Raw genomic sequence first — 17,284 nt, 5'->3', positions numbered from 1 at the left:
TGATCATGCTGGCACCTTACCGTGCTTGATCCCATTTGAATTTCTCGAGCGCACCGGAGTGGCATACAGTGTTTCTGGGGAAGGCATCAGAAGTACCTGTCGCGCCAGCGTACACGTTCTCCTGGTTATTGGAGTTACCACCCCGATGCACCTGGGATGAAAGCCAGGGGCTGCACTGCAGCGGTGGTGGGGAGTAGCACCCCCAGGGTGTGTGTACATGTGCCTGTGTGCGGTTGTCGCTTTTTGTTTCCTTCCTGCAGAAGCTCCCATTTGTCTCCAAGTGATATCCCCCCTTATGAGTTACTAAAGCTCAGCTGGAGTGGCTCCATCACATCTTCTGGGTTTAAGAAGTCAGTTATTTTTAGAAGAGAGCTACTGGATTTGTCCGAGATGTCAGAGCTTTCGTAAAGTTATGCTGGATTTGATCTCCTTTCATTTTGCTCTGTATGCACAATGAATTACTTCTGTGCAGCGAGCTCAGTCTGCAAGATCTCCCGGACAAGGAGCTAATCTACTCTGTCATCACACCCTGACCTGGCTTTACCTCATCTAGCTGCGGTCATGTAAGTGAGAGGCATTAAGTTAACAGCATTGCCTGGCTCCTGCTACTGATGATGGAGAAAGGGGTTCCCCAGGACACCTTCTGGATGTGCCTCTCCCCATCAATTACCCCAAGGCTGATTTAAGTACCCAGGTAGCAGCCTCTGCTAGGTGCTGTGCATCCAGCCCCCCCTGCCCAACCATCCCAATGGAAACCATTGATGGCACCAGAATATTTGTCTGCAGTTGGGTTGCTACAAATTCAGTGGCACTAGGTAAGCTGACTTTCCACCATAAAATTTCAAGAGTGGCTCACTGCTATCTTGAATACACCAGCCATCATTTTCAACATACACTCCCCTCTCCATTCATTCAAAGCGCATTACTGTGCCCAAGGTAGTCTGAAGTGGAATATAAAGTGAATGCACTTCAAACACCCTCCCCCAGGTGATTTTCCATTTATGCAGCAGGCTTGCTAATTGCAGAAAGAGTGATTACCCTTTCAGGAAAGAAATATAAAACTTGATTACTTTGAATGAGTGTTAGTGAAATTTGGTTCTGATCCCAGCTGGGCAGAAACTGTGTTTCAGTAAGACTTTCTAAAAATGCTCACATAGGATCTGTGTAGTGAACCAAGGGCCCGTCTGTGAGCATTTTTATCCAGCATACATTTGTGATACTCTCAGAAGGGGGACTGAACTTACATTTGGATCCTTAAAACAGGCAGAGTCCTTTCTCTTGTGTTACACATGCATGTGAGCTTTCGTACAGCTCAGGTAAGCTAACGCAAGCTGTACAGAATGGAGAAATAGGTACCTTACGTGAATGAGATGTAGAAGGATCAGGAGCCAACCTTTAAGTGGACCTGGGGAAATAATCTGGACCAAAACTGGCCTCTCTGAAGCCAACAGCAAAATGCCAGTATGTACAGTCACCTTTCTGTCTAAACTGTACAGTGAGTTTCAGCTCACTACTTTTCTGATGGTGTAAGGTACACAGAAGAAAGGACAGGAAAAAAATTAGGTGATGAACCTAACAAATGCTGTAATGTAGATAGTGTTATTTTATAACAAACACTTTCTTAAATGGAAAGTGCAGGTTTTTTTTAAAATGGGCTGGTGCATGTTACACTATGTTGTGAAGTGTATGTAATATATACATGTATATATCATCAAAACTGTGTGTATATACATATATATAGATAGATGGAAGAATGATGGTTTTCAGAGCCAAGTCTTTAAACAGAACAAATTAATAACTTCTGCATTTTACTATGGCATGGTCAGGTTGGTTTAAGGATGAATTGAGCAAGCTGTAAATTTAAGAACAAACTCATTCTGTGGCCTGCAATTAATTATTATAACCAACATGGTAACTTAATCTCACAAAAACACGAGTTTATTAATAGGTGAAAGTGCTGAAGAACCACATAGTCCATCCAGCCCTCTGATATAGTTTTCCTAATCTGTTATGAAATGCAACGCTGCAGTTTTACAAGGTACATATTCTCAATTAGTGAATGTTACAGAACATAAACATGAAGTGAATATTTGTATTAATGGGATTCAAACAAGTCAACTGAAAGAAGTATCAACTCTAGTTATAACACATGGTGAAAAGAATCAAATTTGGAGTGTGATCATATATACTGTTGTACAGATAATATGTACAGTGTTTCATATTGCATGACATTCATAGCATATTCATAGAAAAGTCAAACTAAATGATGGCTTAAAAACTGTATTAACGCTGAAATTTGCTCACTACTTTTGTTAAGTGTTGATACTGACTGAGTTAATATTTTCATTGTGTAAAAATACTGTATATAGTAGAAATCCTTCCGTATCTTCCACATTCAAATAAATAAAGTTACAGTTACAGTTTGGTATTTGGTGTTCAACATCTTAAATTAAATGGCTGATTCTTTCTAACCTTAAGAAGGAAAAACAAATAATGAATATGCTCATCTGGTTTGACTAGTACATTTCTCTCTTGAAGACCTTGCTTCCGAAATCAGACTCTAACATCTACCTCATTTGAGGTGCAGCTGGGATTACTAAAACATCTGAACACGGTTAAAAAGGTGGAAAGTCCATAGCCATTCTACACACTTTCATTTATTGTCTGGACAATTAAAGTACAAATAATTCAAACACAACAAGGTTATGAAAAAAACATTTACAATACTTTCCCTCAGAAATGATCTAAACTAGCAAGGTTAACATGAAGTCATTCATTATAACTAAAGTATACAACTGCCTGGTCCTAAGAAAGATTTTTTTAAATTATTATTATTATTCAGATAGTAAAACACATCGTAGAGAAAAGATTCTGACATGCCTTCCCCACTAATGCTTAGCAAATGCATCAAAACTTTCCCAGCAAACTGCGCTCATTCATAGCAGATGATGTATAAAGGTTTCCCTGAACATTGAATGAGTGTTCCTTTAAACTAAAATCTAACATTGTTAAAGTAAAAAACTGATAAAATTATGATGCAGCCTTTGCTTTAGTTATTTGTCTACTACAAAAGTTTGCCTCTTCAGTGTGAAAAAACAATACTTAGTCTACATGCAGTTAGTGGGTATAGCATGGAAAAAATGCACAAAATAAGCACAAGTTATAAATAACCATAACGTTTTATTACCATTAAGACTAAACTTGTATTGAAAAGATTTTATATAACAAGACAAGAAAAGCAATAGCAAATTTAACTATCAACTAGATTATGCATAGCGAGTAACTGTTTCTAGTACTCAGGGAAGAGCATGACCCTTTTTTGTTTTAAATATATAACCATACAAAGCACAAACATACTAAAATGATCAGTGCACTGGACATGGGAGAGCACCCCCTCAGTCATTTTGTTCCCTTAGCTCTGTTTTCCCCAATCTGAATTACATTAAAATAAAGACCCAGTTGTTTTCTTTTCTACTGTGCAGTAAGAAAAAATATTCACAACAAACATGACAATATATCAAACAATATTTCTACACAAGTTACCTTGATACCTCTGTCACTTAAGTATCATAAGAAAACATTTTAAGACATATACAAACAAAACTAGCAAAGTGTTACAACTTATAATAAATTAACCAAAAGAAAAAATAACTTTATATATATATATATTTATATTATATATACACATACACACACAACAAAATGACACAATAATATGCTTCTTCCCATAGTTTAAGTAAACAAATAAGTAGACTAGCCAAACTAGCTATATTTGATTTTGGCCATATGCATCACATCGGCAATTAAATAAATAAGTGTTTCAAGCAACATAAACAGTGTTCCAAATGTGCCAACACAGCCCAATTATATTAGCTTGGGCTATAAAGTGAATTTGAAAATTCTTAACAAATTTAAAGCAAATGTATTTTTTCTAAACACATTACATTTAACTATGATACTAAGATATGTAAATAATTTTGTAGCACCTACTGCTCAAACCAAGGAAGTTTTTGATCAAAAAAATTAATTTTTTTTAACTTTTGTTCTGCTGATATCCCATACTGATGACTTAAAGAAAAACCGTCTTGCAACTCATCTCCTTGCTTTTGGGTTTTGACTGTGGGTAACTGCGTGCCTGGGAAGAACACTCTCCCGTACTGTATTTAATATTTTTATTACATGCTATGAAAAGATACGAAGATCATCTGTTTGTAGCCCATCCTTCAAAAAACAATCTACTAATCCAGTTTAAAACACACATCTTGATCTCTAAAAAGTTACCAGTGCAGTATGAACATGACAAAGTTGTCAATTTCCCCTAAATTAGCCAGTCAAAATATTTTTTCTCAAATCCAGATTCTCTTGTAAAAATTCTTTATATTTTATAAAAATAGATTTTTCTTGAAACCCATTTTCAGCAAAGAGACCACCTCTTTGGCAACATTGTTAATGTTATTTAAATTGTTATGTCATCAGGTATCCCCCTTTACCCCATTCCCTAACAGAAGACTGTTTAGTTCACATGATACAAAAGAAAAAAGGAAAAATAAAAAAAGTTGCAAAATTATGTTCTTCTTTTTGCAATTTTTATTGTTCCTCTTTAATTTATGTGGGGGGTTTACCAATCTGATTCAATCAATGTTTTGAAAAAAGAAAAGAAAAACAAAAATTTTTTCTTGCTTTTAATCCCATTAGTTCGTAAAAATTGTTTTTGTTTTATTATTTTTTCAAATGAGTGAATGGTCATCTTAAAAAGACCCACCTTCAAGGAAGGTAGTAAAACTAGCTGGCCGGGTAAAAATCCCTGCACATTGTTATCTATGTATATTATATTCAACAACGACAGCTATGAAAGAACATTCAATGCATCAAAGGTTTTTTTTTTTTTTTCTAAGCATTATAAAATCCTTTCCTGTTCCTCACAGGATATCCAATGTTTTAATACTTAGGCAACACTGGCTTATAAAGTCCATGGTTGAATATAAGCCTTGAAGAGTTTTTTTTTTTTTGTTTTGTTCGTATATATATTTATATATATATATTTTAGTAAGTAAGGATATGAAATTCAGGATTTGTGGGTTTTATTGGTTTTAAAGGAAACTTGCAATACTCTGTCTCCTAAACGGTATCCATTAAGGCTGGCAATTGCCATGGCAGCTTCGTCGTAGTTGGTCATGGTGACAAAGCCAAATCCCTTGCACTTGTTGGTGTTGAAATCACGGATCACCTTGACATTATTGACTGCTCCAAAGGGACCAAACAACTGCCACAGCACGCTCTCATCTGAGTCGGGAGACAAGTTGTAGACGAAGATGCACCATCCAGTCCCGGTGTGACCAGGGATATTCATTCCAACAAGGCTCGTCATACCATCAATTGTGATCGGAGAAAACCTACCAAGTAAAAAGAGGGGTCTATTCTAAATATATCTCTCGGCACAAGGTACACGGAACCAAGACTTTAAAATAAATAAGCCAATGTTAATGAAGGTTCTTGAACCTATCCCTGGAAGATGGCTACATAGCCACCCTTGGTCTCTAACTCCTACTTAAGCAGAGGGGAGCTGTTGTAAATCAACAGACCAAATCTGGGCATAAATGTATCTCCCTTCAAGGATAAGCCCTACTTAGATGTATACAAAGATCTAATAAAAGAAATGCTTAAGGACAATCTAAGTCAAGAAGGGCCTGTACATGCTGCTATAAACACAAGTTCATTTAAAAAGGCCTGTAGGAATTTGCCACTTATTCCCATCACTAAAATAACAGTTTCAGGGCAATGGAGATCTAATGCTTTACCTCTTACTAGTTTGCGGGGGGGGGCGGGGAACAAAAAGAAAAAAAAAATCAAACAAACTTCAAGACTTATTTTAAAGATTAGTATGAAATGGCACTGTCAGGATTCAGCTATAACAGTAGCCTCTTTAGCTAGAAATACTATTAGAGAGACATCTTTAAGTGGTAGACGTTAATTCTCCTCCTAACATAGTCCTTAATTGACATACACTGGGAAAAAATCCAGTTAATGAAGAAGTCCTAAAGCTGGCCACATATTAAAGAAGACTTATGCAGCTATTGTAGAGTAAGTAAGAGAGCACATAAATGTAATCAATGAGCATGTCAACTAATACCTTCATACTGTGAGACTTCATGTCCATAACAGGATCTTAGGTCTTCAAATAGTCAATGCAGAGAGACAAGCTCCTAGAAATCTAATATAGCACCCTAACTTTCCCCCCCCATTGTCTTTTGGGACCTGTTTTCTTTAACTTGAACATCTGAACTGGGAAGCCAAGGCCAGGTAGTATGTTGATGAACACAACCATCATAGAAAAACATAGGCTGGGCCAGACCTATGCAGGTCATCTGAATAACCTCCTGCTCAACGTGAGGCTAACTTCTCGCATTCGGATCTGCTGCTCATGGCCTCACAGAGGGAAGTTCTGAAAGTCTCCAAGGACGGGAACTCCACTCCTGCAGCTCCTGCTCCAGGGCTCCACCATCCTCACTGCGAATGATTTTCCCTTATACTCAGTTGAATTTCCCCTGCTGCAGCCCGTTACCGTTGACTCTTGTCCTTTTGCAGTTGACCTCTGAGAAGAGCTCGGCTTCATCTTCTTTTTAATGCCCCTTGTAGGTAGCTGAAGACAGCAGTCAGGGGCTAAACTCCGCATTTGCTTTTCCTGAATTTTACCACGTTCCTCCAGCTTGTCAAGGTCTCCCCAGTGGCAGCCGTGGCCGACAGCACAGTGACTGCCCCTGCTCCCTCACCAATTTAGTGTCACCCGTTAATGCAAGGAGGGTGCATCGCAGCCCATGACTCAGGATATTAATGAAGATGTTAAGCAGTATCAGCCCTCAGGATCAACATAATTTTCCTTTCATGAGTTTGAAAAAAAAAAAATGACACGCTTTCTGAAGCTACACTTTGGGATATGTTTTAAAATAACAACTGCACAGAGGAAACGTCTTAATAAAAATCCAGTTTCACATGTACCTTCAATATGATGAGTATTAATACCAGAACTGAATAATAATTCCTCAAGATTTTCTGAGTGATGACTGAGGGAGTGGAGGGGGGGGGGTTCTGTGTTGCTGAGTAAGCTCTTGTGCTCTCCAAAACTTCTCCTTTTACACTTGTAATATTTCCACACACATTTAGCAATCTGCACAATATTTTGCAGTGTATATTAAATAACCATAAGAGAAACTACACACTTGATGGCTGCTCACCATGCTGGGGACTCCTGATGGCACTTTATATGTATATTCAAGACGCTTGGAATATTCATCTTAAGCTGAGGAACATCACTGGGGTGTAGCTATGCTATAAATGAGCAGTTCACAAATGCTCACAGCATTAGATCTTCAGACATACATACAGGTTCGCAGACAGTTTATTAAAAATAGATGGCAATTTTCCAACTGAACTTCACTTTTGCAAATCCTACTCTCAACATCTTTTAGTTTCTCTCCCGCATACTGAAACTAGTAACATTATCGTAGTAGTTCAGCATGGCTCTAACCCACGGTATTTCCCCAGCTGCTGAAAACAAAGACAGCTGGACAAGGCCAATTTATACTGCTCCTTCCACTGTATGTGGAATTGTAAATAAGAAGGCCAGGACTGAGAGCTTGTATAAGCCAACAGCTTCAACCTCTTTTGAAATTTGGAAGATGGGACTTTAAGCCCATTGCTGACAAGTGTCAACTGTGCAAGTAACATACGTAAGCCAGCAAATGCTCCTTTTCTGCAACGTTTAAATTTAACATGAAGTACAACACTAATGGATACACTACCCTGTAAGTGATGTTATTGTAAAATCTGTACAATGCAAAGCTGTGCATGTCACACAGTAGGTTATAACGTTTTGCATTTTTGAGGAATGCTGCACTGATGTAAAGGGTTAAAGTTCCATACAGTTCACTGGAGAGTGGCTTTTCCCTGGAAATCTTTGGGAGCTATGCAGCTTTCAACTATTTATGTACCATGAGCAGAGGAGCTGCTGTAAATCCAAGAAAACATGCCCAAAAGTAGTGCAAATGTATTGACACAAATACAAGATAACCTATTGCATAAGTAGCTTTGCTACTAGCTAGTGATCTGAAATTCGCGTCAGTAAAACCTTTGTTCCATATCAGCAGATCTCATTTTTCACCAGTACCACATACTTAACACAGGGAAAGAAGGAACCGACCCCCAAACCCAGGAATGCTACACTACAGATGTTTCAGAAGCAGTCTCGGGAATTTTTATCAATATGGTATTTTTTTGTGACCCTACGCTCGTAAATACAGGGTTTGCTAGTGCAAGCCCAAGTTTAAGATTCGCTGGGAGGAGTTAAGAACTAAGTTCAGATGCCTACAAAACAACTTAAACACTGCTGTGATTTGAGACTAACACTGCAGACTCTGAATATTAAGAAAGCAGATGCATAACCTATAAAGGCAGGTAACTCACTCTCTTTCACTCTGTAGGTAGTATGAAATCAGAATTCAAACCCTCACTAGTTCAGACTAAGCCCTGTTTGTCCTGCACCACACGCCAGTGCAACTCCAGGGAAGCAGCAGCAGCAAAAACCCAGGGAAAACTCCCTGAACAAACCCGTCCTTCTGACACCGACTTATACCCGACAGGTACTCCGAGGCTGAGAGTTTTGCCATGTTTTTGGCAATGTATCAAGAAACAAATGAGAGGGGAGAATGCGGGAGAAGCTGTGTGTGATAAGATCAGGTGGTAAGTTCTGACTCATCATATCACCATCACCACTAAGGATATTGCAGATGTAACAAATGTACTAACGAACACCAGAAGTAGTACTTCTGGGATGATACACCGCCTCTGTTTCAACTATTGTTTTTGCAAGTAGTCTTACCATTTGTGATTTTTGACAGCTACTGTGGCAGTATGTTACTGTCCACTACTAGCCAGTGTAAAGATATACTTACCGTATCATTTTACAGGATGAGCTTTAAAAAAAAAAGCTCAAATAATTCTCAAGTGTGGCGAGTAGACCATTTCAGAAGATTAAGAAGTATTTTCTCATCTTAATTGTGGGGGATGGCTGGACATCTTACGGTAACATCAGGAATAAGACTACACCTTTGTTTTGCTGTAAGGTTCGCTTGCATTGATGTGTGCCATTAGAAGAAACACTAACAACACGTCAACTCATTTTAGCTATCAGATCAAACATTGAACATCCTCATGAAACAGCATAAATGTTTATAAATCAGCCGAGCTTTATCACACATGCGTGCACATACATACAAACACACAGAGCTATTTTAAACAAACAAAAAAAGAAATCTCAAGCACCAAGAAAATTTCAAAGTATTAAACCTGTAACAAAAGAAACTTAGGGCTGATTAAGGTGCACACAGCTATATTTTCAAGTCAAACTTGTGAAGCCAGATGTAGGAGGAATGAGGTCTTAACTGTGAGATTTAGACAACAGCAGCAGCGTAATTTTTGTTTTGAACTGTTAAATTTTCCATTATCAGATCGGATATTAGTTAAAAACTAGTTAATAGTTCTGATTCTGGAAAAAGCACCATTTAGCAGGACAACTGCAGTTTGAATGCTTGTAGCTGTTGCACCTAAACCATTTAAGAAGCCCACCTGTAAATAAAAAAAGGTTGAAAACAACCCACAGAATTTGTGTGTGTGGCCTTTAAAGTAACAAAACCAACTGAAGTCCAAACTTAAAAAGAATTTGACATGCTGGTGGAAGAAAAGAAGGAATTAAAAAAAAAATAAAGTTAGTGAATTAAAAAAAAATAAATTGTAGCACCAATCTGTGCCAACACGGACATCTGGCAATCTGTGGAATTCTAATTACCTCTTTACGCCATAGGCCATATTAAGCAAATTGTCCAGCCTGAAAAGAGAAGGAGGGTCTTTGGGTTAATGTCTCACAGATGGCAAGATCGCTCAATGGAACTATTATTAATAGCGTTCCATTTTCAAAGAAGAAACGTTCAACAAGTTTCCCACACATCTAAGGAGCCTAACAACTCCCAGCCTGCTTTGTTAAGTCTGAGGTTGTGCTTCAATTTCCACCACAGCATTTAAAGCCATTTTTAACTCGTCTACAGTCTTAGAGAAAACCTTAATTTCCAGGGTTTGGTTTTAAAAAATCCACTTCTGATTTGTCTTTTTTAGACAATATTAGTGCGAGATTTTTGCAAATAATTCCACTGTTCACCTTCTATTTACAGTTAACTTGGGAAGAAAATGTTACAGTCCAAAATCGCTGGAACTGGAAAAATTCTTGATTCTAACTGCTTTAACATAACACATCCTCCCCTCTATATTACACGTATTTAGTATTAATCCTCCACGATATGTCAATCTAAATGACCACCAAATTTTGCAGAATATAATCATCTGCTTTCCATGGGAGCACAACAAAGTCGTTCTATCCATGGAAGGATTCAGTGATAACCTCAATGGACACAGATGCATGCTAAAGACACACAAGTGTAAATTTAGTGTAGCCAATGACTGACTTTTTTAATGATCTTTAATTCATTAGCACTTTTCATCACTGAAAAACTAAAATTGCTTTTGAATAATTTTCTAAAGCCAGTATGCAACTCAGTTATGTATGTCCAAGTTTTCTTTTTTGAAGGCAGACTTTTTATTTGAATGCTAGGTTGCCTGAAAATTACTATCAAATAAAAAAGTAATGAGAACATCATGTATTGCTAACTCTGGCTTATGGATCAGATGGAAACAGTATATTCAGAATGCAAAGCATAAAACATCCCCGAAAGTAGCTGAAGTATCACACCGAAGACTAATACAAGGTCTCTTTATACTAAGAGCAGATATCTCAGGCTAATAAATTTAATGATACTGCTGCTGACTGGAACAGACTCAGCTTTTTTCCTGCTACCAATCCACTGTCATTAACATCAAAGTCTAAGCTGCATCAAAACTGTAATAATATAGCAGAAAATAAAAGCATTACCAAAAAAATGAGAAAGAACAGGATAGCCACTGCTCATCTGATTATCAGTGTAACTCTATTCTGTCTTCCCTTTTTCTGTGAGCCTTCATGAGATCTGATTGTACAGTACTTCAGCTGTTTTAGTAAATACAACATGACTACTGCTGTCAGCAGATTTTCCTCCTCATTCTCCAGGAAAGAATATTTAATTTTACAAAGAAAATCAGGTCAGCCTACGCAACTAAAGCATATTTTCCTGCGCAGCACCTGCCCCACATTGTCATCACTGGTGGAACTTCAGTTCTTTTCCAGGTAATTACCTGAATCTCTGAGCCTGGTGGTGAAGTGGTCCAGGGTAGCGTCTGTTGGGAGACTGATACAGCTGTGAAAGGAGTGCCTGGCTTGTTTTCTGGCTGGGGTTATTGGCAAACTTCACAGTAATTGGTTCTGTAGCACCACTGGGCTTCTGGCCATTTAGTCCCTTTATGGCTTCTTCTGCCTCTATTCTCTTATCAAAACGGATAAATCCCACACCTCGAGAAACCCCTGGGAAGTAAAGACATGCGAACAGATGAATATTTGTAGGAACAGCCTCGTCTGTGTAATGAACATAAACTGAATGTTGGTTTTGACTTCACAGAATACATGGCTCGCAAATTAAGGAAATCCTATAAAGAAAAATGTTCTTCCCCATCTGTATTCTCCAAAATCAGCCCCTACTGTATTTAATATAACGATTTTAAGTAAACAACATTCTGCATTTTGAGATCCCTCATTAAAAAGCCAGCAGTTATGCCTCCAAACAGGCACACTTATAAAGAACCAGCATTTTACACTAAAAGTTGTATTGTCTTAAACCCAACTGCCAGCAAGCATTTACAATTTTGCCATTTCCAGAAAAATATGCATATATCAAGAAAAGTTTTCTTTTAACCTGTGACTTGATCAACCAGAATCCGTGAGGTGATGATGCGCCCATATTGTGAGAATAACTGCTCTAATTCTTTCTGGGTCATTGTTTTCGGAAGGCCGCTGACATACAAGTTCGCATCTCTGATTGATGCTGAACTTGGACGGGCATACGACACCTATGGATTGAAGAAGAAGAAAGGCAGATTAGTAAACTAGAGCCACCCTCCGCATTTTAAATGGACAGATTATTTTTCTCTTCTTTCACAAGCAGTAACCCTCAAGTACAGATGCTACCTGTTCTGCAAAACCAACAAAACCAGGAAAGGCTGGCAGAACAAAGGAAGAGCTAGAGAGACCTTAAAAACAGACACAAGGGTTCTTTAAGTGCAGTCATAAAGTAACTATTGTTCAGAGGTAGATTAATGTGCAGCTTCCTACGCATGGCTTTGTAAATTTACCCCTATGGGTTGTGGGTGTATGGATGATTTACTGTATCTAACATGTAATAACCTTAGCACACACGTAGCACTCTGAAGTTCCAGCATGTTTTTCTTTGCCCACCCCCAAGTGTCTGAAACAGATCAGGTTATTTGCAGAGCGATCTTTTGTGCTATCTCTCTCTGTGTTTTCATCCTGAGCTGGCAAGATCTGTTCTGGATGAACAGTAAAGTACTAGTGAAATTAGACTAAATGAACATCTGCTCAGGGAACTGTACACTGACACTCATTGTCATATCTGCAATTTATCACAAGAAGTTCCCTTGCACTGTAAGCCCAGAACCAGACCATAAAATATTATGGCCAAGCAAACAAGAAAATCTAGCTGAGGCTCTGCATGTATGCTGCTGGAAAATTACTAAATCAAGACTCTCTTAACTGCTCTTCTACCTATGAATCAGATTCATAATTATAATATGTGCATAAAAAGCCTTATGCACTTTAAAAATAATATATACATTTAGAATACACACATTTAACATAATAAAAATACTTCCTGGATAAAGCCTAATGGCAAGTATTCAGCACGGATCATGAAGAATTACTTTGCAGCACATCTGAAATAGCATTGGATCCAAACCTGAATATTTTGCACTTCATCTTGATTTATTTAAATATAAACAGATCAGTACCTTCCTGCATTATGTCTTAAAATGTGTTTTGGAAGGAAATTGTGTGTGTGTGTGTCCCATCACAAATACAATGCATTCAGCAATTGTCTTCCCCTCTTCCTGAGCCTTAGCCCAAACATAAATGATGTCAAATGGATGTCTTGATGTGTTTTATGTGTCAAAGAGTTGTCTTTATGTGCTCCACACCTAAAAATAGATGTTGACTCAACACAGAAAATGATGTTAATGACTAATATTTGCTTCCACAATCTTCTCTGCATAATAGCAGACAAACTCTAAAGATTCTAGATTTTAAGGCTTTTGGCAACTTCTTTATAACTTACATGTTTGTACATAACATTTTAAATCTAACATTTACAGAGAAGGCTGAGGAGAGGAGGTGGAAAAATTTAGGGAAAGAAATGTGAAAAAGAGGTTAGATAGAACATTTGCACCAACTAAGGCAAGCTCAGGCACAGCACAAAGGCACAAGCAGACATAACAAGCAGAGAAACCTTCAGGTGCCGAGATCAGTGCTGAAAGGGAGAAGGATCTTGGGGTGGAAACTATTTTGTGCCTCAGCGACTCAGGACCTCACAGCCCATGAGCTCCCGATGGGGTGCAGCACTGCAGTCACTGGGTCGCTGGTCCCAAACACCCCTCTGATGCTCCAGGACCAGAACACGCACGGCACCCACTTGGCTTTTACGTAACTAAGATGAAGCCAGGTGCTTGGGGAAACCAGGGACAACTACACTGTGCTGTCACCTACAGATACCGTGCCGAAAATCACTGGTTTTGACCGTGCTTGGTTTGGTGGTCTCGTGTCAGTGGCTTCTCATTTATACCCCGTGCCAGGGCATTCGGAAAGCAGACACTCTCTCCACGCTCTGCAAATGCCTTACCTTGAGAGGGTACTGTAAGGGTTCAGACACCTACAGTTTAACCTACTTTAGGAATAACAGTTTAAAAAACACTTCAGAGCCTCTCTGGAGTGGGGGTAAGGACCTTACCTATTCCTCAAAACTGAGAGCTGCAAAATTAATAAAGTTCCTGGGAAAACAGCCAGGGGTTTCCTTTGGGTTTTCTCACTCTGGCACATTCATTAACCAAATGCCACATTACAGGAAAGTTGAAAAGTATTGGGATATGCAAAAAACACTACTTCCCAGAGCACTGAGTGCCTGACATTTTTTATATATATATACTTCAACATACAGAAAATTCTCTGCTCGTGGGCCATGCAGACACACAGTGGAAGGAAAGACTGCACACACTCACAAATCCATCTACTCACAGCACATGTAAACACCTATTGCTGCTCAGGTCTAATTTTTATTTCCTCCTGCCATCAAACATTCAGGTTGCAGGAGAGCCTGGGCCAAAGAAAGAAGCTGCCAAAAGCAACTCAGCCGTCTTTAATATCAAGGAGAAAAGGTTGCGAGCTGAATGGACTCAAGGCTAGTAATGTCAATTATTTATCTGCTTTTGAATCTTTTTCATCTTCCCTCTCAGGTCAGCCAATGACAAATTGATCGGTTAGACTGTGCCATCCTGCTTGCAAGCTATTATTCAGTTAGTACTGAGGACGGGATGTCTTCCTGTGTATTAGCTATCAAAGGAAGAAATCGCCCACCCTTACCCTCCAGCTCCTTGTGCTGTGAAAGTTAAAATGGGAGCCAAAACCAGCTCCCATTTTATCACTGAAAACCACAAAGCACTGGGTGAGGATGCTGCATTAATTCTTTATATTCACACTTAAAAATGATTTTTTTTTTTTTTTTTTTTTTGCTCACGGCAGTGTTAGCACCCTGTAATGAAATAGGGTGTTGAAAAAGAGAAGAATATTGAAATCCTAGCCACCACAAAAAATTCAAATAAATGAGCTGGAAAATGCCAAACTACTGTTTGACCCAGGCATTTCTCAGCATTAAAACGTCTGTCCACTTGTATGACAGTTGGAGGTCGAATAATGGTGTTATATTTCACTGCGTAAGATCATTTAGGAGTTCTTTGGTCAAATTTGCAAGGAAGATAAAATATTGTGCAATTCATTTTATGGCTTGCTGGCCTCTGATGTTAGTTTCTATAAATATATATATACACTAACTGTGAAAAACATTTGCTAGGATATTTCTCATCTGACATTGAACATTAGCCTGTGTAAGGGCTTCTCTTCAGTATAAACAGCCACCTCAAGAGTCTGCACCACTGTCTCCAAACACCACTGCAGAGTCATAAGGTCCAGCATTTCATATCTTCCATGGTAATGCACATTTTTGTTCAGGAGCACAGAAAGTATCTCCAAGTTAAAGTAATTATCTTCCCTATTGATTTCCTACCCATTTTCCCACTTAGAAAACTTTCTGATACATTTCTAACCTCGAGACTCTTCAGAACATAAATTGAAGTGGTCTGGTCTTTCCAAGTCAGAGCCCACAGCAAAGGCACCCAGAGGCATGAACGCATCCCATTTGTCTTACAGAGGCGAGGCGCTGGACATCTAACAGCAACCATTTAAACGCTGACACTTAACCACTTCATTGCTGCTCATTGTAAGAGATGCCTTCAGCTCATATGCTAATCCTGGACTTCTCAAACAGTAAGTCCATTTCTAGAAGCCTCCTCCCAAAATTCAGCTCCTGTCGGCTCCAAAGAATGGCATCATCCTTCCCCGAAACAATGTGCTCTGCCAGCAGAGCCACCCTGCCCCAGCCAAAACACCTGCTGACAAGCAACCTAGCGGCTCATGTCTTTCAAAAACAAAACTTCTCCAAGGAGGTGTGTGTCTTGCTCTGCATCTAGCGTTACTCACCTGGGGAACGTGAGACTAGTCAGGAGCCTTTGATCAGAGTGTGCTGCATGGCAGCACAGGCACCCACAGGCCACCAAACCACCCACCGATGGTAGCAGCAATCCCTGGGACATCTCTCCAGCCCCAAGCAGGTAAGGTACCGTCGGTGTTAAGTGACTCCCCGGGCAGCTTTCAAAAAAGTTTGTGTAACATTCAAAAATACTAAACTTCTTGCTGACCTTAATTCTGAAAGACTTCGCTATGTCTCTCTGCGTGACACGCTCTGAGATCTAAGATTTCTTGCATGACTTTTGGGGTGAGTCACTTTGTTTTTTTTTCTGCCTGAGGTCCAAACGTGTAAAATGGGGACAACCCTTCCTTCACTTGCTGCCTTTTATTCCACTGGTACACACTGGAAGTGCTTTAACACAACCAGAGAGCTTCACACGTGTAAGTACTATCTCACTTGTTTCACGCACATATAGAACTAGAAGTAAAATCTGCTTAACACCAGAGGATGGGCTACGGCCAGAAGAGATGTTTCCCCACAGCCACTTCCAGGCCCTCGTCCATGCCCTAATTTTGTGCAAAAACACAGATTTGAGAAACCCTCCTGTGAAAGCTACGTGCTTTGGCAGAACAAGCACACGCAGAAGCCCTCTGGTCCAAAGGCTGAAGACCAGAATCCGGAATATTTTCACATCTGCCACTTGCACCGCTTTGTCCTTTCTCTTCTCCAAACCCTTGGCTGGGGGATGGAGGGGACTGACAATGCACTTCACTGTTGAGCAATTTAATGCCATTTTACTAGGATTAATCATGATTGCAGGTAAGATACAATGGTCTATCCCATCATTTCAGGAACAACATCCATAGATAACCTAGAAGCACTCAGGCTGTACCAAGAGCAAGGCTAAGAGAAATAATTGCTCCAGCTGTATGGAATGAAAAGGACTCATTGGCAAAACTGAAGCAGTTAAAAGAGAAATCTCAATTAAGAAGATGCACAAAAATAACAGGTAAAGACTCTCTGGTGGTTGCTGAAAGCAGCAGAGCCGAATCTGAACCTTCAAACGCAGCACTGAAAGGTCCTTTGAGCTGCAGCATCACTACGGGCACAAAGGATAGAGGAGGATTTATTTATTAACAAGCACTACAAAGTGCAGAAGGTTACACAGACAGAGGCTCCTGAAGAGCAAAAACAAAGTAAACTTAGTTGAGGCTTTCCAGGTCTGTGGCATCTTTAAAGTTTCTTGTCCAAGGCTTTGTCCCGAGGTGCAGCAGTCACAGCAGATGACCCCTCTTACAACTAACTCTGAGCTACCACAACACAGAATAAGCAATTACCTTATTTTAAAAGGAACTGTAGAACAACTACATCCCAAACCTGCAGCTTGCAAACACCTGTAATCTGAATTTTCAGGGAAGGAAAGGAATGCATGCTTTTACACCTCTACCCTCTACAAAGCTTTGCTGGAGCTTGGGTGGAAACACGGCTGAGTGCGTCTGAAGGCA

The 17,284-nt window shown here is 39.3% G+C and overlaps 1 protein-coding gene across 8 annotated transcripts in view; it reads right to left on the bottom strand.

The window, feature by feature from the left end:
• Positions 1–2,637: 2,637 nt before the first annotated feature.
• ELAVL4 (ELAV like RNA binding protein 4) overlaps positions 2,638–17,284 on the bottom strand; it is an 83,523-nt gene continuing 68,876 nt past the window's right edge. For 7 of the 8 annotated variants that reach the window (XM_052801761.1, XM_052801759.1, XM_052801757.1 and 4 more), the window contains exons 4-7: positions 11,889–12,042; positions 11,275–11,500; positions 9,842–9,880; positions 2,638–5,393 (exon numbers count right to left, since the gene is read on the bottom strand). In XM_052801761.1, coding sequence (XP_052657721.1) covers positions 5,066–5,393; positions 9,842–9,880; positions 11,275–11,500; positions 11,889–12,042 — 747 coding nt within the window. In that variant the 3' untranslated portion in view covers positions 2,638–5,065. The remainder of the gene's footprint in view (positions 5,394–9,841; positions 9,881–11,274; positions 11,501–11,888; positions 12,043–17,284) is intronic. The other variant, XM_052801758.1, reaches the window with a different exon arrangement.

Source organism: Harpia harpyja, chromosome 11 (genome assembly GCF_026419915.1).
Source record: "Harpia harpyja isolate bHarHar1 chromosome 11, bHarHar1 primary haplotype, whole genome shotgun sequence".
Taxonomy (NCBI): Eukaryota; Metazoa; Chordata; class Aves; order Accipitriformes; family Accipitridae; genus Harpia; species Harpia harpyja.
This window is presented reverse-complemented; position numbering and strand designations above follow the sequence as displayed.